This window comes from Jaculus jaculus, chromosome 8 (assembly GCF_020740685.1).
Source record: "Jaculus jaculus isolate mJacJac1 chromosome 8, mJacJac1.mat.Y.cur, whole genome shotgun sequence".
NCBI classification, from domain to species: domain Eukaryota; kingdom Metazoa; phylum Chordata; class Mammalia; order Rodentia; family Dipodidae; genus Jaculus; species Jaculus jaculus.
In genome coordinates, this window is record NC_059109.1 from 62,091,258 (window position 1) to 62,117,863 (window position 26,606).

At 43.7% G+C, this 26,606-nt stretch overlaps 1 protein-coding gene across 2 annotated transcripts in view; it reads right to left on the minus strand.

Moving 5' to 3' along the window:
- The window catches only part of Ap4e1 (adaptor related protein complex 4 subunit epsilon 1), a 119,298-nt gene extending 101,582 nt beyond the window's left edge, over nt 1-17,716 (minus strand). The window contains exons 1-4 of one of the 2 annotated variants that reach the window (XM_045157351.1): nt 17,567-17,633; nt 15,372-15,443; nt 12,473-12,642; nt 10,215-10,338 (exon numbers count right to left, since the gene is read on the minus strand). In XM_045157351.1, coding sequence (XP_045013286.1) covers nt 10,215-10,335 — 121 coding nt within the window. In that variant the 5' untranslated portion in view covers nt 10,336-10,338; nt 12,473-12,642; nt 15,372-15,443; nt 17,567-17,633. Of the gene's footprint in view, nt 1-10,214; nt 10,339-12,472; nt 12,643-15,371; nt 15,444-17,566 lie in introns of both variants that reach the window. The other variant, XM_045157350.1, reaches the window with a different exon arrangement.
- Between the last annotated feature and the right edge of the window lie 8,890 nt (nt 17,717-26,606).

The following is a 26,606-nucleotide window of genomic DNA, read 5'->3' on the forward strand; positions in this document are numbered from 1 at the left end:
GCAGACAAGGATGCTGTTTGGAGCCTTTGGCAGGCCCCCATAGGTGAATCACAGCGGAGGCCCTTGGGATTTTGGAATAAGGCCCTGCCATCATCTGCAGACAATTATTCTCCCTTTGAGAGATAGCTCTTGGCCTGCTATTGGGCCTTAGTGGAAACTGAACGTTTGACAATGGGCCATCAAGTTACTATGAGACCCGAGCTGCCCATTATGAGCTGGGTGTTGTCTGACCCACCAGGCCATAAAGTTGGATGTGCACAGCAGCAGTCCATCATTAAGTGGAAGTGGTATATACATGATCGGGCTCAAGCAGGCCCTGAAGGTACGAGTAAATTACATGAGGAAGTTGCCCAAATGCCTATGGTTGCTACTCCTGTTGCAATGCCTTCTGTCCCCAAGCATGCACCTATGGCATCATGGGGTGTGCCCTATGATCAACTGACTGAGGAGGAGAGATCTAGGGCATGGTTTACAGATGGTTCAGCACATTATGCCGGCACTGCCCAGAAGTGGACAGCTGCAGCATTACAGCCCCTTTCTGGGACAACTCTGAAGGACTGTGGTTAAGGGAAGTCTTCACAATGGGCAGAACTTCGGGCAGTGCATATGGTTGTGCATTTTGCTTGGAAGAAAAAAATGGCCAGATGTGCGGTTATACACTGACTCATGGGCTGTGGCCAATGGTTTGGCTGGATGGTCTGGGACTTGGAAGGAGCACAATTGGAAAATTGGTGAAAAGGACATTTGGGGAAGGTGTATGTGGAAAGACCTCTCTGAATAGGCAAAGGATATAAGGATACTTGTGTCCCATGTCAGTGCTCATCAGAAGGTGACCTCATTGGAGGAAGACTTTAATAATCAAGTAGATAAGCTGTGGATAGTGGTCAACCCTTTTCCTCAGCCACCCGTCATTGCCCAATGGGCACACGAACAAAGTGGCCATGGTGGCAGAGATGCAGGCTATGCATGGGCCCAACAACATGGACTTCCACTAACTAAGGCTGACCTGGCTACGGCTACTGCTGAGTGCCAAATTTGCCAACAGCAGAGACCAACTCTGAGCCCCCGATATGGTAGTATTCCTCAGCAACCTGGTGGCAGGTTGACTACATTAGACCTCTTTCATCATGGAAAAGGGCAGCGTTTTGTCCTTACTGGAATAGACACTTATTCTGGGTATGCATTTGCCTTTCCTGCACATAGTGCTTCTGCCAAAACTACCATCCATGGGCTTACAGAATGCCTTATCCACCATCATGGCATTCCACACAGCATTGCTTCTGACCAAGGAACTCACTTCACCGCCAAGGAAGTACGGCAGTGGGCTCATGATCATGGAATTCACTGGTCTTACCATGTGCCCCACCATCCTGAAGCAGCTGGCTTGATAGAATGGTGGAATGGCCTTTTGAAGAAATAGCTACAGCACCAACTAGGTGGCAACAGCTTGAAGGGCTGGAGGAGTGTCCTCCAGCAGGCTGTATATGCTCTGAATCAGCATCCTATATATGGTACTGTTTCTCCTATAGCCCGGATTCATGGGTCCAGAAATCAAGGGGTGGAAATGGGAATGGTCCCACTTACCATCACCCCAAGTGACCCTTTAGCTAGATTTTTGCTTCCTGTTCCCGCAACCTTACGCTCTGCTGGACTACAAGTCTTGGTCCCAGAGGGGGGAGTGCTTTTGCCAGGAGACACAAAGAACATTCTATCGAACTGGAAGCTAAGACTTTCCCCTGGTCACTTTGGGCTCCTAATGCCCTTGAGTGAACAGGCTGAGAAAGGAGTTACAGTGATTGCAGGGGTGACTGATCCAGATTACCAGGGGGAAAATGGACTGCTCCTCCACAATGGAGGTAAGGAAGAGTATGCCTGGAGTGCAGGAGATCCTTTAAGGCGTCTGTTAGTGTTACCATGTCCTGTTGTCAAAGTCAATGGACACCTGCCAACAACCCAATAGAAGTAGTGTGATAAATGGCCCAGATCCTTCAGGAATGAAGGGATGGGTTACCCCTCCAGGTAAAGAACCAAGACCTGCCTAGGTGCTTGCTGAAGGTGGAGGAAATACAGAATGGGTATTAGAAGGCAGTTACAAATACCAGCTAAGGCCACGTGACCAGTTACAGAAATGAGGACTGTGATTGCAATGTTTCTGTCCTGCCTTGATAACAGAGTGTTTGTATGTATCTACACCAATATTAAGATTATATCATTAGCTAACTGTTGAATTTATATTAGACCCATTGCATTACAGACTAAGCTTGTGTTGGGGGGAAGATTTTGCAGTTCCTGTTGTACGTGGGATAGTTATGCGATGTTAGGCAGAATTATGAGCTTGTTACTATTTTCATTTGGAAATTAAGGAGACATGATTTGATGCCAAGTTGACAAGGGGTGGACTTGTGATAGTTAAGGTGTTGTAAACTTGATCTGTTTAGTAATCCACAGGCTACTTCTAGGAAGGATCAACTAAAGGAGGAGGTCTTTCTCCCAGGGTGAGCCCTTCCTCCAGAGTGGGCGGCCCCACTCAGAGAGGGACTTGATATAAGGAAGCTCTGGGTAAAAGAGTTCCCTTTTCCTTCCTTCCTTCCACTTGGCTGCTAGAGCTGTTCCCTACCTTGTAGCGTGGATTGAAGACCAGTGCGGACTAAAGACCAACATCAACTGAAGACCCGCATGGATCAAAACCCAGCAGCTCCTCAGGAAGTCTCCAGGCTTTCCGGCACCATCTGCAGTGCCGGGTCGGGACTGCTGAGGCATCTGGCCACATGGACTGAGCAGCTACCAGGTTCGGTGATTCTCGGGCCTGCAACTGCTATTGGACTACTGTAAGCTAATCCAATAAATTCCCTTTCTAAATGATTCATTCTAGCAATTCTGTTCCTCTAGAGAACCCTGACTAATACACTTGCAAAGCCTGATGGCCTGGGTCCATTTACCCAGTACCCACATAAAGCCAGATGCACAAGGTGGCACATGCATCTGGAGTTTGTTTGCAGTGGCAGGAAGCCCTGGAGCACCCATACTTTCTCTCTGTCTGCCTCTTCCTCTGTGTTTCTCTGTCTTAAATAAACAAATTAATTAATAATAAATAAATAAAATTTTTAGAAGAATATACACTTTCACTCATAGAAATTCTGATTCAAATTCTGGCTCCAACATTTACTAGCTCAATGCCCTTGGACAAGTGACTTGACACCTCTAAACTTCAGTGTTCTTTTTTTTTTTTTCCTTTTCTTTTTTTTTTTGGGGGGGGGGGCAAGGTCTTACTCTAGCCTGAGCTGACCTGGAACTCACTTTGTAACTTATCCTGGCCTGAAATTCACGGCAATCCTCCTACCTCAGCCTCATGAGTGCTGGGATTAAAGTCAAGTGCCGCCATACTATAGCTACTTTTTAATTTGTGTGTGTGTGTGTGTGTACACAAGCATGTGTCATGGCATACATGTAGAGGTCAGAAGACAACTTTCAGGTAGGCTTCATTGTCCACTCAACTGAAACAGAGTTTCTCTCTATAGATTCTCCCTCCATTGCTGTACTTTGTTAATGCGTGCCATGAGCTTCCAGGGAAACTCTCCTGTCCTACCTCCAGCCTTGCTATCAGAGTCTACCATGGCTGTCAATTGTTTACATGACATCTGGGTTTTGAACTTGGGTACTGGGGCTAAAGCGATGAGGGCTTTATCCACTGATTTCAGCCCCTGTGTTTAGTTTTAAAAAGACCAATCAATACTATTTCACACACTAAAGTACTTACCATAATGCCTGATGCAGTGGATACTGAATCTTATTTATTCAACAATATCCTCCCCCCCCCCAACACACAATAAACTAAAGCTGCCCTTAGAACTCCCAGGAGAGTGGATGGGACTACAGTAGCAGAATGAAAACATATAGAAGGTTTCAGTGAAAAGAATTTATTTCCACTCAATAGTACACATTAAAAATATATGGTGGGGGCTGGAGAGATAACTTAGTGGTTAAAGCACTTGCCTAAGGACCCAAGTTTGATTCTCCAGGTCCCACAAAAGCCAGGTGCACAAGGTGGCACATTCATCTGGGATTCGTTTGCAGTGGCTAGAGGCCATGGCATGCCCATTATCACATTCTCTTGCTCTCTCTTTCTCTCCCTCTCTCTGTCTCTAATAAATAAATAAATTATGTGTGTGTATGTATGTGTGTATGATGGGGCTGGAAGATGGCTTAGTGGTTAAGGTGCTTGCCTGCAAAGACAAAGGACCCAGGTTCGACTCCCCAGGACTCACATAAACCATATGCATAAGGCTGCACATGCATCTGGAGTTCGTTTGCATTAGATGAAGGCCTTGGCCCAAGCTCTTGCTTGCTCGCTTACACACACACACACACACACTCTCTCTCTCTCTCTCTCTCTCTCTCGCTCTGTGCCTCTTTCTCTTTCAAATAAATAAATTTTTAAAAAAGAATATCTAATGACTGCAGACATAGTATTTTCCTGAGATAGATCATGAATCTCAATAAAAATGACTCTAAGATCTCTTTTTAGATAAGCTTCCCAGGGCTGTGGATGCAACTCAGTAATAAGAGCACTCACCTAGCATACATGAAGCCCTGGGTTTGATAAAAAACACGGAAAAAAGAAAAACATTAAGCTTCTATAGCCATAAAATAATACATACACTATGTTATTCACTGTAACATTATACAAAAGGGCCAAAAAAAAACCCCAAAATTAATTGATATGTCTACCAACAGTGATGAAATTGAAAAAAACAATTACAGCATATCTACCCAATAAAAATTATATAACTGGAAGAGGTAGTTTGGGGAGGGTTAACCAAAACTACAGTTGTATAAAAAGCCATAAGCCAGGATGGAGAGATGGCTTAGCAGTTAAGCACTTGCCTGTGAAGCCTAAGGACCTTGGTTCCAGGCTCAATTCCCCAGGACCCATGTTAGCCAGATACACAAGGGGCGTACACATCTGGAGATCGTTTGCAGTGGTTGGAGGCGCTTGTGCGCCCATTCTCTCTCTCTCTATCTGCCTCTTTCTCTCTCTGTCTGTTGCTCTCAAATAAATAAATAAAAATAAACAATTTTTTTAAAAGCCATAAGCCTACTGCTTTGTGAGATAAATATAATAAAACAAGAAAAAGTATTTGTCGGGTATGGTGGTGCACACTTTTAATCCCAGCACTCAGGAGGCAGAGGTAGGAGGATCACTGTGAGTTTGAGGCCAACCTAAGACTACATTGTGAATTCCAGGTCAGCCTGGGCTAGAGAGAGACCCTACCTCAAAAACAAAACAAAACAAAACAAAAACTTTTAAAGTTTTTAAAAAAGTGTGAGGGGTTGGAGGAATAGCTCAGTGGGCAAGAATGCTTGCCATGTGTGGCAGTTACCTTCTCATTGCTGGAAAGCAGTTTAGAAGGAAAGGGTTCATTTCAGGCTTGGGAGTTTTGAGAGGAAGCTTCATTATAGTGGAGGAATCTAGCTCACTTCATCAAACATCAGCAGAGAAAGAAAGTAAACACAAGCTGGCTCTGAACACACAATAGGGCTAGACTCCTTAACCCTGATATCTGCCCCCCTCTAACAAGGTTCCACATCTCAAATGCTCTACCAGCTGGCGACTAAGTAGGAAACTTAATCACAAACACCTGAGACTATGAGCCATTTACATTCAAACCATCAAACCACGTAAGCATGAGGGCCTAAGAATGAGTTTGATTCCAAAGCTCAAGTAAAAAGCCCAACATGGCCACATATGCATGTAACTTCAGTCCTGTTGGGAACAGAGACCAAAGAATCACTGGGGCTCACGGGTCAGCCAGATCAACCAGGAGAAAAGAAAGACTTTGAATGAGGCACCCTGCAAAGGTGGATAATGCTCCTCCCAGAAGGAATAGTTTATTAAATGAAAACTCCAGTGCCCGGATGAGTTGTTGGTCAGCTAAACACCAGAGGGGCCCCCACACAAACAAGCTATTGCCACTGTTCTTGGTTGTCCACCAGAAGCTAAAGACACAGTGCAATCAAGTTGGAACTGACCTGGAAGCTTTCTTCTTGCTGACTAGCTTTCATATTGCAGGAAGGTACTGTGTAAGTTGCTGGGGAAGAAAAGTCATCAATAGTTTTACCCAGCTGTGACCCCTGCTATAATAATGATCTGCCAAGCAAGATGTGCCCACTGGTGCAATAGTGGCATCATTGTTATGGGGGTAACCAACCACTTTCTGACAGAATTTAAACTCTGCTCCGCAGTAGGAAAGTCATGCCTAGTACTGTAAACCTGGTCAAAAATCCCATATTTGAGAAGATCATATGCCATAGCAGGAGAAGCTACTATTACTTTGCTAAGTGGGCAAGTTGTGCCTATCAAACTGCCTTCTAAATATCTAGGTTTATAATCACAGGCTAGTATTGCACTCAGAGAAGCTTCTTTTACCAGCGGTCAAAGGCTGACAATAAGTGACGAGAGATCAGGCTTAAGTATGACATCTTTATCACCTTCTCCAAGGTTCAGCAAACAACACAGAAGAGGAGAAATAAAGAATGTAGGAGCCAGAGAATGAAGAGGAATGCAGTGAAGCACTATCTTCTAGGCATGACATGATCATTGTCTTCATGAACTCATAGGAACTATGATTACTGATCTATACAAGATTGGGTTCAGGGCTGGAGAGATGGCTTAGCAGTTAAGTGCTTGCCTACAAAGCCAAAGGACCCAGGTTTGATTCCCTAGTACCCATGATGCATAAGGTGGCACATGCAGCTGGAGTTCGTTTGCAGTGGCTGGAGGCCCTGGCACCCATTCTCTCTCTCTCTCTCTCTCTCTCTCCCTGTCTCTTTCTCTCTTTCAAATAAATGAAAATAAAAAGATTGGGTCTATCAATATTTCATCATGGATAGGCAAGGGCTCATGAGGCCCCCACTCCTCTGTGAGGAGCTACTGGAGTTAATGATTGCTAGAGGAGATGGGAGTCATTTTCTTCAGTGGTAGTAGCAACTAGTATGTTGTCCATGCTCCAGAGACTATGCTCCCCACATCCATGCACATTCAAACAACCGTAACTAAACTCAGTGTGTCATTAAAAAAAAAAAAAAAGACATGAAAGTAAGAGGGAAACTAACTGGGGAAAAAAGATGGGATTCAGCTGGGATGGGAGGAAATCAGAAGGGTATTTTAAAATACATTTTATACGATGAAATTACCAAAAAGTTGGAAAAAAGCAAAACTTGGAAATAATATGTCATACATGAAAAAGAAAAAACTATACAACTGTGAAATAAAATGATATCAAAACAAAGTATAAAATAATCTATACAGGGCATTATCTTTTGTGTAAGTGTATGTGTGTGTATATACACATACATACATGTACTATCTTATGTATAACAATGACTCTGCTTCTCTTTCTTTTTTTTAAGAAGAAACAGTAGGAAGATTAAGCAGAAACTAATGAAAATAGTTACCCATGAAAGTCAGGTACAAACTGAGTAGTGGGGCTAGAGAAGATAATGAGCCTTTTCTTTTATAGGGATGTCCATCTGTAATAGTATATAATACCATATTTTAAAAATAAAATTAGAAGCTGAGGCTATAGCTCGTGGTAGTGTGAGTATTCAACATGCATAAGGCCCTGGGTTTCATTTCTAGCACCAAAAAAAGAAAGAAAAAAAAAGATTAAATTGAAAATTTTTTAAAATACATATAAAATCTAAAATAAAACATAGGAATAGTTACTCAAAATAATTATATCAGTAGCTATCCAATGTTCATTACCACTGTTTTTAAAAATTCATGACTACACTGTATGTGTGACCACAGCTCCTGGCATAGAGTAGACACTCTTTATACACAGTCCATGAATACTGAATAAATTTCAACAAAAGAAAAACCCTAAGAAAGCTTTCAGCTCATACATATCCTTCCCACTCAAGTGGAAATTTTACTAACGAAGCTTAATTTCTTTGGATGTCCTCTAAGTCCTTTACAAAATAACTGTCTCTCAGAAGGATATTACTATTTCCTCCACTATAAGATAGTATACCAAAGGAATAAAAGAAAATGACTCAAATTAAAAAGACATGCTAGGGGGCTGGAGAGATGGCTTAGCAGTTAAGCTCTTGCCTGTGAAGCCTAAGGACCCCGGTTCGAGGCTCGGTTCCCCAGGTCCCACGTTAGCCAGATGCACAAGGGGGCACATGCGTCTGGAGTTCATTTGCAGAGGCTGGAAGCCCTGGCGCGCCCATTCTCTCTCTCTCTCCCTCTATCTGTCTTTCTCTCTGTGTCTGTCGCTCTCAAATTAAAAAAAAAAAAAAAAGACATGCTAGGAAGGACAGAAATAGTAAAGGGTAGAGAAATGAAGAAAGTAATTGGGAAGGAAAGCTATGGTAAAAACATATTTTTGCCTGGAACCTGTCATTGCTGTCTCCTCTCTAGACTGAATAATTCACATATACTAAATAAGTCACATATACTAAATGATTCACATACACTAAATCTAGGACTGAAAAGATGTCTCAGTGGTTAAAGCCACTTGCTTGCAAGGTCTGATGGCCTGGGTTCAAGTCCCCAGTACCCATGTAAAGCCAGACACAGAGACACACAAAGTGGGGGCATGAGTTTAGAATTCATTTGCAGCAGCAAGAGGCCCTGGGGCTCTCACTTACACTCTCTCAAGTATATATATTTTAATATAGCATGCTTTTCTTTACAAATGAAAATGACGAAATTGGTTTTTACTTTTCCTATGATGTTCAACAATGGCTGAAAGTTTCTTTTTCATTTTTTCCTCCTTAGGAAACAAAGCCAAACAAAGCAAAAGAAAATTACCCCAAGTGCAAACTTTCAGAAGCTAAAAGAACATAACCATTAGAAAGAATTTAGATGTGGAAGTTGGAGAGATGGCATAGAGGAGGATAAAGTTCTTGCTTTAAAAGCACAAGGATTTGAGTTCAGATTCCCAGCACTCATGAAACAGCAGGGTGGGCAGCAGACACCTGTAATCCCAGGACTGGGAAGTGAAGACATGGGATCTCTGGGGCTTACCAGCTACCTAGTATTGTCAAATCAGCTAGTTCCAGGTTCAGCAAGAGGCCTTTCTCAAAATACAAGGCCGAGAGCAATTGAACAAGGCACCCAGTGTTGACCTCTGGCCTCCACATGTATGCCCACACACACACATGCATGCCCACACAAATATACCCAGGAAAGACTTTAGTCACACAAAAACCCTTACTAAAGTGATTTTTTTTTAATTATTTATTTGCCTCTGTGTGTGTGTTTGTTTATAAGTATACCAGGGCCTCTCCACTCCAAATGAACACCAAATGCTTGTGTCACTTTTTGTTTTCAACTTATGTGGGTAGCTTGCAAATTGAACCTGGCCAGTAGGCTTGGCAAGCAAGCACTTTGATCACTGAGCCATCTTCCCAGGCCCTAAATTGAGTTTTCAGGGTACACCCTGACAACTAAAAGCAGTGGCTACAGGAGGAAGTTTTGCAGATGTCTGTGAAAGAACAACAACAAAAAAAACCAGTAGAGCCAAGCATGGTGATGCATGTCTATAATCTCAGCACTTGAGAGGATAAGGTAAGAACATCATATGTTTGAAGCCAGCATGGAAAACATAGCAAGTTCCAAGTTAGCCTGATATACATAGTAAAACCATGTCTCAAAAAGCAAGAATGAAGAAAGGAGGGAGGGAAGGAAAAGAAAAAAGAAAAACACTAGTAGAATGAAATTCCATTTTTACATAATTTTTAAAAGAAACCAAAATTTAAGAAAAGCAAATTACTAATAAAGACTTATTTAATAATAATAACAAAATAATAGTAACAAACAGATACTGAATTAGTTTGAAAGCCAAAATATGAATATGTGAAAAAATAAGGCCTACCACCTAGGTACCAGATGGTAGGAACCACATAAATGATCTTTAAAGAGTAAGAACTTAATCCAGAATATAGAAAATATGCAGCAAAATACCAAAGAACACTCCAGTTGGAGACAAAAGTAGAGAAGACTTTGAGTGAAGTAGCGGAAAGGAGGAAATTGGGGAAAGGAAAAAGGAGAGAACAACTAAAACGAGAGAAAAGAGAAGGAGAAGTACGAAAAGGAAATGATCCTGCAGTGTTCTAAAAATTCTATGAAGAGCCATCCTGCATCTTCTAACGTAGTTTAACTTCAAAGACAATGCTAAGTATGAAAGTCTTAAACACATACATACCTACTCTTTTTTCTAAGAGGTTTCCTTGTTGGGCCAACTTGATTGCATGAATATAGCCAAAGGAAGCATCATATCCAAGCATTTCGCAATATATAAGTCTCACCATACATTCCTTCATCATTTTCTGAAAAGTAAAATATCCAGTCACTATGTAAACAAATAGAATGCTTTGATTTATGTGTGTCACACTAATTTAACAGGACAGCCCTTTTAATCCTAAAGTGAAAAACTATATATATATATATATATATATATATATATCACCTAATATCAGAATACATAAAAAATAGTTCTCCTAAACTTAATTGGTGATACCATTAATTTTAGTAAATTTCAAATATTTCATTGATGATACTATAAACTGTAACTACTTCTCATTCTATGTGCTTACAGTATAAAATTTGGTTATAATGGAATATATCAGCCCTCAGACAAAATTTCATCCATGGTAATCTTATCTGGCATCTAAAATCAATTTCAGGCTGGGGAGATGGCATTTGCTTGCAAAGCCTTTTAGTCTGGGTTTTATTCTTCAGTACCCATGTAAAGCCAGATGGATAATGTAGTGCATACATTTGGATTTCATTTGCAGTGGTAAGATGCCCTGGCACACCTATACCTGTTTCTCTCTCTCCCTTTCTCTCTCAAATAAATAAATAAAAATATTTTAAAATCAATTCAAATATTTTGTTAAATGAAAGCATCCATAAAATTTCCATAAATTGATAATAATTTCTGTAATAAAATATTCTTCAATTTAAATATTAAATTGCAAGCCAGGTATATATCTATAGTCCTATCACTCAAGAGAATGAGAGGGAAAACTGAAGAAGGGTTTGACCCCAGGAGTTGAAGACCAGCCTAGGTTGCAAAGAAAGAGCTCATCTCAAGGAAAGGGGAAAACAACAACAAAAAGGTGTGGTGGTGGTGGTGGTGGTGGTGCTCGCCTTCACAGCACTGGGGAGGCAGAGGTAGGAAGACAACCATCACTCTGAGGTCAGATCAAGGTCAGCCTGAGCTAAGATGAGACCCTGACTCAAGGTTCAAAAAAAAATCAAATTGAGCCTAGGCTTTCTTCAAATCAGTATGCCAGGAACATGTTAACTGTCAGCTTTTCACTTTTTCCTTTATTTTTTTCCCCCCTTTGGTTTTTCAAGGTAGGATCTCGCTCTAGACCAGGCTGACCTGAAATTTACTATGTACTCTCAGGATGGCTTGAACTCATGGCAATCCTCCTACCTCTGCCCCCCGAGTACTGGGATTAAAGACATATGCCACCACACCCAGCCTTTTTCTTTCTTAGCATCTCACAATTATCATACACTGAGGGACATCATTTCATTAACAAGACAGACATTCCAATATTTATTTTTCTTTTTTAAAATTTTATATATTAATTTATTGGTGTGTGTATGTGTGTGTACAGGCACTGCACACCATAGAGCATGTGGAGATCAGAGGACAACTTTGGGATCACTCCACCTCATTTTGAGGTAGGATCCCTCTTTATTGTTCATCATCCTATTTATGAGCTGCTGGGAAATTCTCCTGTCTCCAATTCCTTCCTGCTATGGCATAGCACACTGGTATTACAGAAGCCCACCACAGCTTCTGGCTTTTATATGATATCTGAAAATCTGAACTCAGATATTCAGAGATTTGTGGCAAGTACTTTATCCACTGAGCCATCTCCCCAGTCCCCAATGCTTATTTTTCTGTGTGGTCTTTCAATGGTTGCATTATAAGCTAAAAATCTTCAAGAGATTCTCAAAAATGTGTTTCATCAGAATGACAATATTTGCATTCTCAAAAGTTATAGTAAATTCCAATCAATAATAAAAACATATGTTAAAAATAGAAAAAAGGGCTGGAGAGATGGCTTAGCTGGTGAAGCACTTGCCTGTGAAGCCTAAGGAACCCCTTTCGAGGCTCTGCACAAAGGGGCACATGCCTCTGGAGTTCTTTTGCAGTGGCTGCAGGCCCTGGCATGCCCATTCTCTCTCTCTACCTCTGTCACTCTCAAATAAATAAATAAATAACAATAAAAAAAAACTTAGAAAAATCAGAAAAAAACTTAAGATGATTTTAAATCTAAATATTAACATTGAGCATGGTGGCACACCTACAATCCTAGCCCTCAGAAGGTAGAAAAGGGAGGATCAGAAGTTTAAATCTGGCTGCGTTAACAAGCTCAGGGCCAACCTGGGCTATACAAGATCCTGTCTCAAAAAGTTAATAAAGAATAATAAGGCACTTGCCTGGGAAGCCTAAGAACTCCTGTTTGAATACTCCAGATCCTAGGTGTAGACAAATGCAAGTGACGCAAGCGTGCAATGCCACCCATGCCCATGAGGGGGCGCATGCGTCTGGCGTTCATTCACAGCAGCTGTAAGGCCCTGGAACACCCATTCTCTCTCTGTTTCTCTCTCTCAAGAAAAAAGAGAGAATAATTAAAAATTGAGCTGAAGAGATGGCTTAACAATTAAGGCACTTGCCTGCAAAGCCAAAGAACCAAGGTTCAATTCCCCAGGACCCATGTAAGCCAGATGCACAAGGTGGTGCATGTGTATGGAGTTCATTTTCAGTGCTTGGAGACCCTTGTGTGCACGTGCTCTTGTTTTCTCTCTCTCTCTCTCTCTCTCTCTCTCTCTAATAAATAAAAATATTTTTTAAAATGAATAATTAAAAGTTAAAATGGCAAGTTGGCTGAGGTAGAAGGAGCACTCTGAGTTCGAGTCCTGCCTGAGACCACATAGTGAATTCCAGATCAGCCTAGGCTAGAGTGAGAACCTACCTAGAAAAAAAAAAAATTAAAATTAGTTGGGATGAGCATCTTAAAGGATTATTAGATCACAAAATGTCTAAGAAATATCAAAATATTTTAAAGCAAAGATTTCAAAGTTTGGTATTTGTGTGTGTGTTTGCATGTACATATGCAAATCTTAAGAAAAACATCAGCAAATGAGGCTTGATTCTGATCACTGTGTTTAAAACATAAAAAATAATTCAATAAACTTGGAAACTATGAAGTAGAACCAAAGCTGGATGGCTATAATTATATATATATCTGCCTTCCTATTTCTGGCTCTCCAACTTGTACCTATTAATTATAGCCCTACCTAACACCAGGTTTAAGCTTTAGAGTAAGAAAAAATCATATACTATAATGCTACTTACTGTTTTATGATGCTAATTATAGAAAATGGAAACCTAGCTAATTTAAAAAGATAAGCTATTTCTGCTTAAGATTTCTATCAAGTACCATGAAGCACAAAAATTTTACACATAGAGCTGGGCGTGGTGGCGCACGCCTTTAATCCCAGCACTTGGGAGGCAGAGGTAGGAGGATCACCATGAGTTCAAGGCCACCCTAAGACTATATAGTGAATTCCAGGTCAGCCAGGGCTGGAGTGAGACCCTACCTTGAAAAACAAGAAAAAAAAAAATTATAAATAGGTAGGTAGGTACATATTATCTATATACACAACATACACATATGCACGTAGATTCAGATGTCAATAATGACTTGAGTTTTATTTCTTTACATATTATGACCCAAAAAGGAAATGTTCAGTTTATGACCATGTAATCATACAAAATGATCACCTTGATGGTTTTACTGCAGGAAGAGAAATATTCCCACAGTTATTCATATACAAAAGACACTCTAGGGCTGGAGAAATGACTTAGCGGTTAAACGCTTGCCTATGAAGCCTAAGCAGCCCAGATCAAGGCTCAACTCCCCAGGACCAACATAAGCCAGATACACAAGGGGGCACATGCATCTTGAGTTTGTTTGTAGTGGCTGGAGGCCCTGGTGTGCTGATTCTCTATCTGCCTCTTTCTCTCTCTCTGTTGCTCTCAAATAAATAAATAAATTTTTTAAAAGACACTCTAATATTTGTTGAGTAACTGTTAACTGGAAAAGAAACTTTTTTTTAAGTGGCATTACTCATTGTAGGTATTTCTGTATAGAAGTATCATACTATACTTCATAAAGACATGGTCATTACATTTCAATTAAAAATCCTAACAATGACAGGCATGGTGGCACATGCCTTTAATTCCAGCACTTGGGAAGCAGAGGTAGGAGGGTTGCCATGAGTTCAAGGCCACCCTGAGGTTACATAGTGAATTCAGGTCAGCCTGGGCTAAAGTAAAACCCTAAAGGAAAAGTGTGGGGGTGGGGAGGGAGGGAAGTAACATGGGATATATTTTGTAATCATGGAAAATGTTAATAAAATTTAAAAAAAAAAGTAAAACCCTACCTGGGGGGGGGGGGAAGAAATCCTAATAACAAAAACAACCTGGATCCTAATCCAACTCTATACAGACAACCCCATAGTGACCAGTATATGGCAGCAACTCAAATAGCTGCTGAATGGCTGGAAAGATAAAGTTATATGGAACTAAGTTTAAAAATAACAGTCTTGATTTAGCTTCTGTACAATATACTCAGTTTCACAACAAGAAAATAATTATTCTACACTGTTAGCCAACACACACTCCAAAAATTATAATACTAAAATTAAACATTTACCTTGGGCTGGGGAAATGGCTTAGTGGTTAAGGCATTTGCCTGCAAAGCCTAAGGATCCCAGTTGGATTCTCCAGGGCCCACATAAACCAGATGCACAAAGGGGCAGGTGTGTCTGGAGTTCATTTGCAGTGACTCTTTCTCTCTGCCTTTTTCTTTCCCTCTCTCATAAATAAATATTTTAGAAAAGAGATTGACCTCCTTAGCACAGGACGTAGATCATCAGTCTCATAAAGATCTACAATATAGGAGTTGGGAACATAGCTAAGCAGTAGAGCTTTATATGTGTTTAGCGTACACAAAGGGCTGGGTTTGATCCCCATGACCACAAACTGATCAGTAGATACTGATAATGTATCAATGCAGGTCTCAAAATAATGTTAAATGACATAGTCTAACCTTTCCCAAGCAGTTCCAACAGTATTACCACATTTAATAATTACCATCACATTGGTTACTTGACATAGGCAAATCTTGTTTCAATGCAAATGATAAAAATTAATGTCTAACTTGCTGCCAGATTTTGACTATAAAATATTAAAATTTAGAAACTATCATGAGATACCGCTAGTAGACTAGATTTCAAATTCAAATGCATCAAGCTGAATATGTAAACTCACCAGTGTTGTAGTTGGAGCAGAAACAGTCACTTTCAGATTATTCAGTTCCTGCTGGATTAATTTCTCTTCTTCCTGAAAGAGTGAAAATATTTGAATGGTTGAATAACTATCTTTTTAAACTATAATGGTGTCTTTAAAGATAAAAATATAATTTAGAATGCTTTTTTTTTTAGGTTTATTTTTTCCTTTTAGTTTTTTTGAGGTAGAGTCTCACTTTATTTCAGGTTGATGTAGTGGTTAAGGCATTTCCCTGTGAAGCCTAAGGACCGGTGTTTGATTCCCAAGTATTCACATAAGCCAGATGCATGGTGGTGCATGTGTCTGGGGTTCGTTTGCGGAGCTGGAAGCGCTGGCGCACCCATTCTCTCTCTCTCTCTTACTCACTAATAAGTAAATTAAAAAAAAATACTAAAAAAAAAAAAAAAACCTATTCTTCTATCACACATCTCAATGTGATCAAATTCAATGCCAGCCTTATATATGACATTGTTGTGCACTTAAAAATTGAACCCATTTGTGGCTAATAAGATGCTATCTTTGAATTACACACTAAATTAGCTGATGTGCATTAGATAGCTAATTACAAGCTACTAGTGAAGTTCTTCCATGTTTGGCTGCCTATATAGTTTCAAACAGCAACTTAAGCCAAAAAATGAAAATAAAACAAAAAAATCATCTTGGGGCTTAGAAGATGGCTCAGTGAATAAAATGTTTGTCACTCAAGCACAAGACTACCACATAAGCCAGAAGTCACGGCAGGCTTTTGTAATCCCAGCATACTAACTGTGAGATGGGGAGTGGAGACAGGAGAATTTTCTAGAAGCTCTCAGCAACAGCAAAAAAAAAAAAAAGCAGAGCAAGATGGAGAGACGGAAACCCTGCTTCAAATGAGATGGACTGAAGGGGACTTACCGGAAAGTTTGTCCCTTGCCCTCCAGGTGAGATGTGGCACACGCATATCCACACACACACACACACACACACACACACACACACACATAAGTCAATAATTTTAAAGCTGGGAGCGGTAGCACGCCTGTGATCCTGATGCTGAGGATCCCAGTGCTGAGGAAGCAGGGACAGTAGGATCCCTGGGACCTGTGAGCTAACTAGTTTGGGTGAGCTATGTGGTGAGCTCCGGGTTCGGTGGGAGGACCTGTCTCAAAATACTATAGTCAGGAGTTGAGAACAGTCAATGTCAACCACACACACACACACACACACACACACACACACACATCCTTTCGTGTCTCTCTCCCTCTCAATCTCTCTCTTTCTCTCAGCGTCTCCCTCAAATTAGCAAACCACAAAAACGTGAAGACAATGTCTATGACACACAAGCCCACAACACCGGCTGGAGAGATGTCTCAGCGGTTAAAAGCCCTTGTTTGCAAAGCCTGACAGCACAGGGTTCAATTCCCCGGTACCCACATCTTTTGCACAAAGCGGCGCATGTGTCTAGAGTTCGTCTGCAGTGGCAAGAGGCCATTCTCCCTCTCTCCTCTGCTTGCAAATAATTTTAAAACACATTTCAAACCTTTAAGAAATCTTGTTTTTCTCTTGAAAAAGAAGTTTTACTGTTTTCTTCAGTAACGAACACAAACTTATAAATTATCTGCTGACCAAATTATAAGACAAAACATATTCTGGGATATAAACTCCTTGAGGTTTTGCATCAGTACACAGTCTGTGCAACTACCATTGTCTGGGAACTCAATAAGTGCAATTATACCTTCCCGTTCAAGCAAGTGCCTTAAAGTTATACTGAGCCATCTCTCCAGGTCAACTTCTCGTTTTCAAAGACCAGCCGAGACTTAACTCAGCAAATTTTACAGTTTACAAGAACTGTGTTTGTCTTTGACCAGCCCGTTGGTGTAGTGTAACAGCCTCAAGCTCCCAAAAGATAGCAGAAGGCCTCAGGAGGCACCCAGCTGAAGAAATTAGAGGGGTGGGAAAACTGAGTGGGGAAAGGAAATGTGTGTATGTTGTTAACGCCTGACACTTCCATCGCTCTGAGTACTGACATCTCATCTAATTGTCAAAAGACGGCTCGACTTGGAGGAAACGCAGGAGCGCCCCGGGCTAGCCATCTGCTCCAGAGCCGAAGCGTAAGCGCAGCGGTGCGATGCCGGCCGCCGGCTGTCCGCGGAGCCGGGCAGCCCCGGGCCTCCCCTGCCCAGCCCGCGGGCACCTACGTGCTTGGAGGTGAGCGCGGTGATGGCGCGGATGAGGCCGCCCAGCCGCGAGGAGAAGGACGTCCTGGGCGCCGCGGGCCCACCGCCCTGCGGGTTCGGCAGGAAGAGCCCGGGCAGCGCCGTCAGCGTCTTCTCCACTATGTCGCTCATCGCGGCCGCCACCTGCCTTCGCGTCGCCGCCCAGCTTCAAGCCCGGCCGCCACCGCCCGCCGGCCTCCGTAGGCACTTCCTGTGTTTTGAAGAAGAAAACTTTATTCGCGCCGGCACTGTGCGAGCACTGTCGTTCTCCAGAGAGACCGGCCGGGGGCGCGCTGGCCCGCGGGGGGCCGCTTCCGGCTCGCGGCCGGGCGGGACGTGATTCCCCGACGCCAGCCTCGCCGCCCTCGCCCCCTCGCCCCCTCGGCCCCGCGGTGGCCCGGGTGACCCGCGCGGGGGCGCTGAGACGGAGACGGAGGAGCCAGGGCGAGCCCCGACCTTAAGGTGACTTAAAGGGACCAGGCCTGAAGAGCTCGCTCTGGTCCCGTTCTCAACCAGTGTTCTGTCCCTTCATCTTAGAACTTACGCAGTTGTGACCTGTACAGCCTCTGCCCCCAGGAGCCAGGGGGTCACACTGGTGTTTTGTGTAAACCCAGCTTAAGCCCTGGTTCCCTACCCTCACCCTTGTCTTGCTCTTTCTCTGTCTCCTCTCACCAGCCATTGTAGTATACTCACACACTCCATGGGAAATAAAAACTCTAAACCAATTTTTAATATTCCCCCCCCGCCCCCGCCTTGTCTCCTTAAGAACTTAAAGCCTCTAGGACTATTGGATGACATCAAACCTCATCGTCTGATCTTTTCTGCAACACTGCCTGGCCACAATATAAGCTAGACAATGGGTGCAGATGACCTGAAAATAGTATTCTTGATTTCCAAATTCTCACTTCTGCCAACATACAGGCAGGTGGTCTGAAATACTCTATAGTCAGGCATTTTTCACTTTGCATGCACAACCCTCTAGTCTCATCAGGTCCTTCTAGCCATGATCTCAGGAATGCCCTCTAATTCAACCCCTCCCCCATCCTTGTCCTCACCCTCTGCTTTTGACCTGGATGCCATAAATGAACTGGCCCCAACAGCTCCTCCAGCTCCCTCAGCCTCTCCTGTTGTCCTGCCTGACACCCACACTCCTCCTCCTTCCCTTCATCTGTCTCTTGTTCTGCCTCTGTGCCCCCTGCCACCACTACCATCTCCCATCTCCTGTCCTCCTCTTGCCCAACATACTCATTCTCACAGGGATGAGATCTCATATGAGGTTACAGGCACTGAGGAATCATTTGCATTCATGTTCCTTTATTTTATTTTATTTTTTGAGGTAGGGTTTCACTCTAGCTCAAGCTGACCTGGAATTCACTATGTAGTCTCAGGGTGGCCTTGAACTCATGGTGATCCTCCCACCTCTGCCTCCTGAGTGCTGAGATCAAAGGCGTGCGCCACCACGCCCTGCTCATGTTCCTTTTTCCATGTCTGATTTATCCCAGGTTGAGAAGTCTACTGTCTTTCTCCACAGATCCAACTCACTATACCAAAGGATTTCACGACCTCACCCAGGCCTGTGACCTAACCTGGCATGATCTCTCTGTAGTTCTTTCCTCCACTCTCAGTCCTGATGAATGAGAATACGTCTGGATGGCCACTCAGGCCCATGCTGATGAGGCTCACTTAGCTGATAACACTTTCCCAGTGGGGATGCTTGCTGTCCTCAGAGAGGACCCTGACTGAAAATACCATGCTCCCACTAACTCCTCCGAATGGGTTGCCCATGATAGGATGCTTCTTTGTACTCCTGGATGGCCTCAAAGAAGCATCCCATAACTTTGCCAATTTTGACAAACTCCAGAGGCCTAATAAAAATCCAGCTGAGTTTATGGGACAACTAACTGAGACACTCACCCAATATACTTGCCTTGACCCCACTTCCCAAGAGGGCATGATAGTTCTCAATAGCCATTTCCTGTCCCATTCTGCCATCTGGAAAAAACTTAAATGCCTAGGAAAGGGACTTCAACCCCCTCAGGGAGAGCTACCTGACCTGGCATTTAAAGTTTTTAATAACAGGACCAGGAATCGACTGAGAGGGTGGCCAGAGACAGATAGCAGTTCCAGTTCCTGGCTGGGGCCCTGAGGCCTCCTCCAAAGAAGACAATGGGGCCACAATACTCAGCACCAGAACCCTGCTTCAAGTTTTGCCACGCTGGTCACTGAACAAAAGCCTGTCACAACCTGTGCCCACCACCTGGACCCTGTCCCCATTGTGGACTTTCTGGACACTGGAAACTCAACTGTCCTTTGCCTTGACAAGATAGGACAGACCCTTCCCCTTGTCCCCCATGAGAGCCAATCGCTGATCTTCTGGGCCTGGCAGCCAGAGATTGACAGTGCCCTGGGACCTTGGCCCCCACCAACACTCTCCCTATCACAATGGAGGAGCCCAGGGTCACAATCCAGCTGGCAGGAAGGCCTGTCTCATTTGTTACGGGGGCAGTTGTTCAATCCTGCCATCCTACTCTAGTAAGACTTTTCCCTTACACATCTCTGTGTCAGATATTGAGGGACTATCCCACTCCCCACATATCACCCACCCACCCTTACCCTGTGTAGTCTGAAACATTCCCCTCTCCCATTCATTTCTTATAATACACTCTTGTCCTATTCCCCTTCTGGGTCAAGATCTTATGCAACTCTCTCTCTACCTACCTACCTATCTATCTATCTTTCTCTCTCTCTCTCTCTCTCTCTCTCTCTCTCTTTGTGACTTACTTCTCATACTCTGTCTTCCTCCTCACACCAGCCCCTCCTTTGCAAAGGATCCAAGTTTCCCCTTTCTGGTCCCTGAGGTTGATCCCAGGGTATGGAACACTTCCTAGCCAGCACTAGCCTCTCACCACATGATTGTCCTCATCAGACTCAAAGAACCCATGTTCTGGGCTGGAGAGATGGCTTAGTGGTTAAGCGCTTGCCTGTGAAGCCTAAGGACCCCAGTTCGAGGCTCAGTTCCCCAGGTCCCACGTTAGCCAGATGCACAAGGGGGCGCATGCGTCTGGAGTTCGTTTGCAGAGGCTGGAAGCCCTGGCGCGCCCATTCTCTCTCTCTCCCTCTACCTGTCTTTCTCTATGTGTCTGTCGCTCTCAAATAAATAAATAAATAAATTTTAAAAAAAGACCCCATGTTCTTTCCTCAGTACTCAGTCTCACTTAAACATCACCATGGACTCAAACCCATTATTTCTCACTTGCTCAAAGCTGGCCTCCTTCACCCCACTCATTCCCCTTGCAATACTCCAATCTTGCCTGTTATCAAACCTGATGAGACCTACCGCTTAACCCAAGACTTGCGCCTAGTCAATGCCACTGTTGTGCCCATTCATCCAGTACCCCAACCCCTATACTCTCCTCTCCCACATCCCCTCCTCCACTACTCATTTTTAAGTTCTTGACCTCAAAGATGCCTTCTTCTTCATCCCACTCCACCCTGATTCCTACAATCTCTTCACCTTCACCTGAGAGGACCCTGATATTCATACTGCCTCTCAACTCACCTGGACTTTCTTTCCCCAGGGTTTTAGAGACAGCCCCATCTATTTGGTCAAGCTCTCTCCACTGACCTTTTGTCTCTGGATTTGTCACCCAACACACTTTTATACTATGTAAGTGATCTTTTGCTCCACTTACCCTCTCCCTCTCTCTCTTTCTCTAAACTACATACCAACAAACTTCTTAACTTTCTCAGATCTAAGGGATATCGAGTTTTCCCCCAAACAGCTCAGTATTCTTTAACCCAACTTAAGTACCTGGGCTTTCTCCTTACCCCCACCTCACGACAACTCACCCTAGACCACAAACAACATTTTGCTCCCTCTCCCTGCCTACATCTAAGGAAGAAATCCTTTCTTTTTTGTGGCTTTGCTGGGTTTCTTAGAATGTGGATTCTAAACTTTGCCCTCCTGGCAAAGCCCCTTTACAACAAAGCTAAGAGAGACCCTCATGAACCCCTACACCCTAATTCAGAGACAGATGCTGCCTTCTCCCACCTGCACAATGCCCTTTTGAAAGCTACAGCTCTTGCACATCCAGACCTTCAGCAGCCTTTTCTTTATCCACAGAAAAAGGGGGTATGGCATTGGGAGTTCTGGGTCAAATGAAGGGTCCATCCTTTATCCCTGTAGCTTATCTTTCTAAACAACTAGAAACCTCTGTTCAGGGCTGACAGCCATGCCTACATGCTCTTGCTGCAGCTGATCTTCTGGCCCAAGAGGCACAGAAATTCACTTTTGGGCAAAAACTCGCTGTCATCTCCCCCAGCAGGCTTAAAGACCTGCTCTCCAACTCTTGCCTGTCTACTCTCACCCCATCTAAAATTCAACTCTTTCACATCACTTTCCCTGATAACCCTGACATTACACTTGATTCTTGCACCCACTTAACCTTTCTACCCTCCTGCCTCTACCCAAACAACTTACAGACCCTAGGCCTTAGAGACCCTAGAGGAACTCACCTATCACAATCCAAGAATCTGTCTATCCCCTCTTCCCAACCCTGATCACACCTGGCATATAGATGGCAGCTCTTCTGCTAACTCACAGGGTTCTTGGATATTGTCCCAGATGACCAGATAATAGAGACTAGTCCTCAGGCAAGGTGGAAAGAGCAAATGCTATTCTGAAAACTCACCTGTCTAAACTGACTTCTGAACTTCACCTATCCTAGCCCAAGCTCCTCCCACTTGCCTTAGCCTGAATCAGTGCTACTCCTTGGGCCCCTCCTTCCTTAGCCCTTTTGAATGTATGGGTGCCCCTTCCTGTTAAATAACCTTCACCACTACCAGAAACTCCTCTCCATTGGTACTTACCAACTTTCACTTTTATCAGGTACCTTCTCTGGAACATGCTGACCTCCTTCTTCTCCAACCATTAGAGGAAGCCACAAGTCTCTCACTTAACCCTAGATATCAAGTCTACCTTAAGCAGTCCTGCTCACAGGGACTCAAGCCACTCTGGACTGGACCTCATCTGGTGATCCTAACCACTCCCATGGCTGCAAAGCTTCAGGGCATCCCCAACTGGAACCACCTATTACAGTTCAAGACAGTCAAGCCACCTCCCTTCTACTCTACCTCACCCAGGGATAAGTACACCACCACCCTAATGGGCCCTCTCAATCTTAAACTCTCTCATGTTCCTACTCTTCCTCTGATCCCAGAATGCTCCCCTTGAATACACTAACTCCCCTCTGCCTCCTCTTTCTTGCCCCAAGCACTCTATCGCTCACCTCTGAGTGCTCATCCTACCCCCCTTTGCACCTGGTGTTTGTTTTTTTTTTTTTGAGAGTGACAGACACAGAGAGAAAGACAGATAGAGGAAGAGAGAGAGAATGGGCGCGACAGGGCTTCCAGCCTCTGCAAACGAACTCCAGACGCGTGCGCCCCCTTGTGCATCTGGCTAATGTGGGACCTGGGGAACCAAGCCTCAAACCGGGGTCCTTAGGCTTCACAGGCAAGCGCTTAACCGCTAAGCCATCTCTCCAGCCCTGTACCTGGTATTTTGATGTAGCTGTTGACAAGGATAACAAGCTCCTTAATTCTTCCTTCTGTTCTCTCACTGGATGTGCAGAGCCCATCTCCCTCACCTTCTCTATAACAGATGTCACCAGTGACTGCCCTGAAGCCAGCTCAGTACAGGGATGGTATGAGAGAAGTCTTTGCTTTGCTGAGGACCAAGTCATAACATATACACTGGCGCTATTAGAGGGTACTCACTATCAATTTCACAACTCTGCCACCTATAGCCACCATAAAACTGCTTCCTCATCACCATCAACCTCATTATCCAGCATCTCCCATAAGAACTCCTCACACCTAAGGTCAGCATTAAGACATTACAGAAGAGAGATTACCGTCCCTTATCATTAACAAAAGGCTGGAATGTTAGGTAAGGACAGACTCCCAAGATGGAGTCACCATGGTCAGCGGAATGGTGACAGAGGCATGGGGAAGTGGACTGCCCACATTTTTCCAGAAACCACCTTGTCATTATCCTTTCCTTGCCTAACAATGCCCCAGGTTATGGTTTCCTGCCCCTGTATCTTCTAAATTACATGGCCACTGTTCTGGTATCACACCCTAGCCATTTTAAATGGTAAATGTAATGATCTCCCCCAAAGGAACTTTTCTATTCAACTTAAAAAGTAAGGGTTTCGGGCTGGAGAGATGGCTTAGCGGTTAAGCGCTTGCCTGTGAAGCCTAAGGACCCCGGTTCGAGGCTCGGTTCCCCAGGTCCCACGTTAGCCAGATGCACAAGGGGGCGCACGTGTCTGGAGTTCGTTTGCAGAGGCTGGAGGCCCTGGCACGCCCATTCTCTCTCTCTCCCTCTATCTGTCTTTCTCTATCTGTCGCTCTCAAATAAATAAATAAAAAAGTAAGGGTTTGGGCTGGAGAGATGGCTTAGTGGTTAGGCACTTGCCTGTGAAGCTTAAGGATCCTGGTTTGAGGCTCGATTCCCCAGGTCCCATGTTAGCCGGATTCACAAGGGGGCGCACATGTCTGGAGTTTGTTTGCAGTGGCTGGAGGCCCCGGCGTGCCCATTTTCTCTCTCTCTCTCTCTTTCTCTATCTGCCTCTTTCTCTGTGTCTGTTGCTCTCAAATAAATAAATAAAAATAAATGAAAAAAAAATTTTTTAAGTAAGGGTTTTTTTTTTTCCTTCCTCACCTTTCCCCAACTGAAAAAGCCCTATAAAGCCCACTACCTGGAAACTCAGGTGGGCTATGCTTCTCTCTTGTGAGTCAGCCCTGGCAGCTCATGCTTTTCCCAAGTAAAAGCTTTCATCTTTGTCTCAGAGTGGTTTGTATGGTCTTGTTCACTCCCAAACCTTACAGTAGGATGATTGCAGAGAATTCAAGGCCACCCTGAAACTACATAGTAAATTCCAGGTCAGCCTGGGCTAAAGGGAGACCCTACCACAAAAAAAAAAAAAAAAAAAAAGAAAGAAAAGAAAAGAAAAAGAGGAGGAGGAGGAGAAAGAAAGAAAAGAGGGAGAAACTTCTTGAAGCACAGGATTCTAACAATGGTTACACAAGGCTAGAAATGCACTGATATTCATTCATCATGGAATTGCAGTGGGTGAGTTTTATGGCATAGAAAATATATTTCGGCACAATTGTTAACTTTTTAAATTAAATCCTGAAGTCCTTGTTCATGTTAAACAGCAGCTTGCTACAGGATATTTCTGGGACTTGGTGACTGGACATGCATGTAGGAAAAGAATTTTTAGAAAAATTAACAAATTCTGTAGGGAGTGCTATAGAAAAGCTTTAGAAATGGCAGGAAGTTGTTCAGTGAGCTCCCTGGCCTAAAAGGCAGGGCCAAGAAAAGAAGAAATGCAGGTGGTGTTTCAGGGGTACTGCAAAGGTTAGATGTAGCTGACTTTGAAGAATACATAGCAGCCAGGAACGGTGGCATATGGCTTTAATCCCAGCACTTGGAAGGCATTTAGGAGGATTGCTGTAAATTCAAGGCCACCCTGAGGCTACGTAGTGAATTCCAGGTCTTGCCATTCTCATAATTCACAGGCTGTCAGAAAAACAAGCTTACAGACCCGCTGCAGACAACCCCAGCTCCTGATTCCTGGGCACTGTCTCCATTTCATTTAAATTCTGACCCAGGTTCTTTAGACATTAGGACTTTCCATTTTCTTTTATTTGTTTCTTGAGAGGAGGCTTCCTTTTAGGTCTATAAATGCACCAGGGAGAGGCAGAAGTTATAGCCAAAATAAACGACCCAAAGAAGAGCTTTTCCAGGATGACACATGCTGTTTCTTGCTCTCCCTCCATGACTCAGATTCACATTTCACACAGACCTTTGCCTGTAGTTTCCTTCTTGTGCCTTTACCTCTAGCCAGCTGACTGTTCACAGTGTTTTCCCACTCTTACTGCCCATCCTGACTCAGCCTTGGAAAAACAGGATCTGGAAGAGTTGTATGTTCACTGGGTAAATTTTTCTAGGACTAAAGCTTTGCAGTGATAATCTTTATTTAGGGTTGAGGAAATAGCTCAGTTGTTGAGTGCTTGCCTAGTATGCATGATGCCAGGCTCCTGAGGGAAGGACCAGACCTGCTGGTTTCTCCCTAGGGGTTGAGAAGGAAGATGAGCGTATGATGACTCAGAAACGTCTCCTGGCCACGGGAGAAAAACCACACTGAGTCAGGAGTCTTTTAGAAGCAGGAACTCACAGAAAAAACTCGCTTTATTGCTATCAGCAGTTGCCTATATCATGTTGGGGATGAAGGCGGGGATTTTAGGATGGGGCGGGGCAGGGGGCAGGAGAGGTAAGAGCCAATAATAAACTGTAACTGTTGAAATGGTTATTACAATTCCTGCGTGGAAGTAGCAGGCCAGAAGCTATTAAGGTGTCTTGCTGAGTCCTAGCTGGCCAGAGACAGGTCGCCAAACTTCAGCTAGGCTCAGGAAGTTCCACTAGGCCTCACACCTGGGCCTTTCAGAGCCCAAACATGAGACGCTGGTTTGATCCCCAGCACTATATAAACTGGGCATGCGTCATTCACTTCCTAGGCTGTAATCCCAGCACAATGCCCTATCATATCATTTTCTCTCGGACCACTCCACTGTCTAGTGCAGTGGAAAAGTGCAAACAGGAGAATCAGAAGTCCAAGGTCATCCTCAGCTACATGAGACCCTGTCACAACTGTTAATGTTTGTATAGTATTATATAAAAATGAACTGTATTGGGCTAGAGAGATGGGTCAACAGTTAAGGTGCTTGTCTGCAATGCCTAACAACCTGGGTTGGATTCCCTAGTACCCATGTGAAGCCATATGCACAAAGCAGCACATACATCTGGAGTTTATTTGCAGTGGCTAGAGGCCTTGGAGTGCTATCTCTCTCCTCTCTCTCTCCCCTTGAAAATAAAGAAATAAAATATTTTTAAAAAACAAGCCGGGCGTGGTGGCGCACGCCTTTAATCCCAGCACTCGGGAGGCAGAGGTAGGAG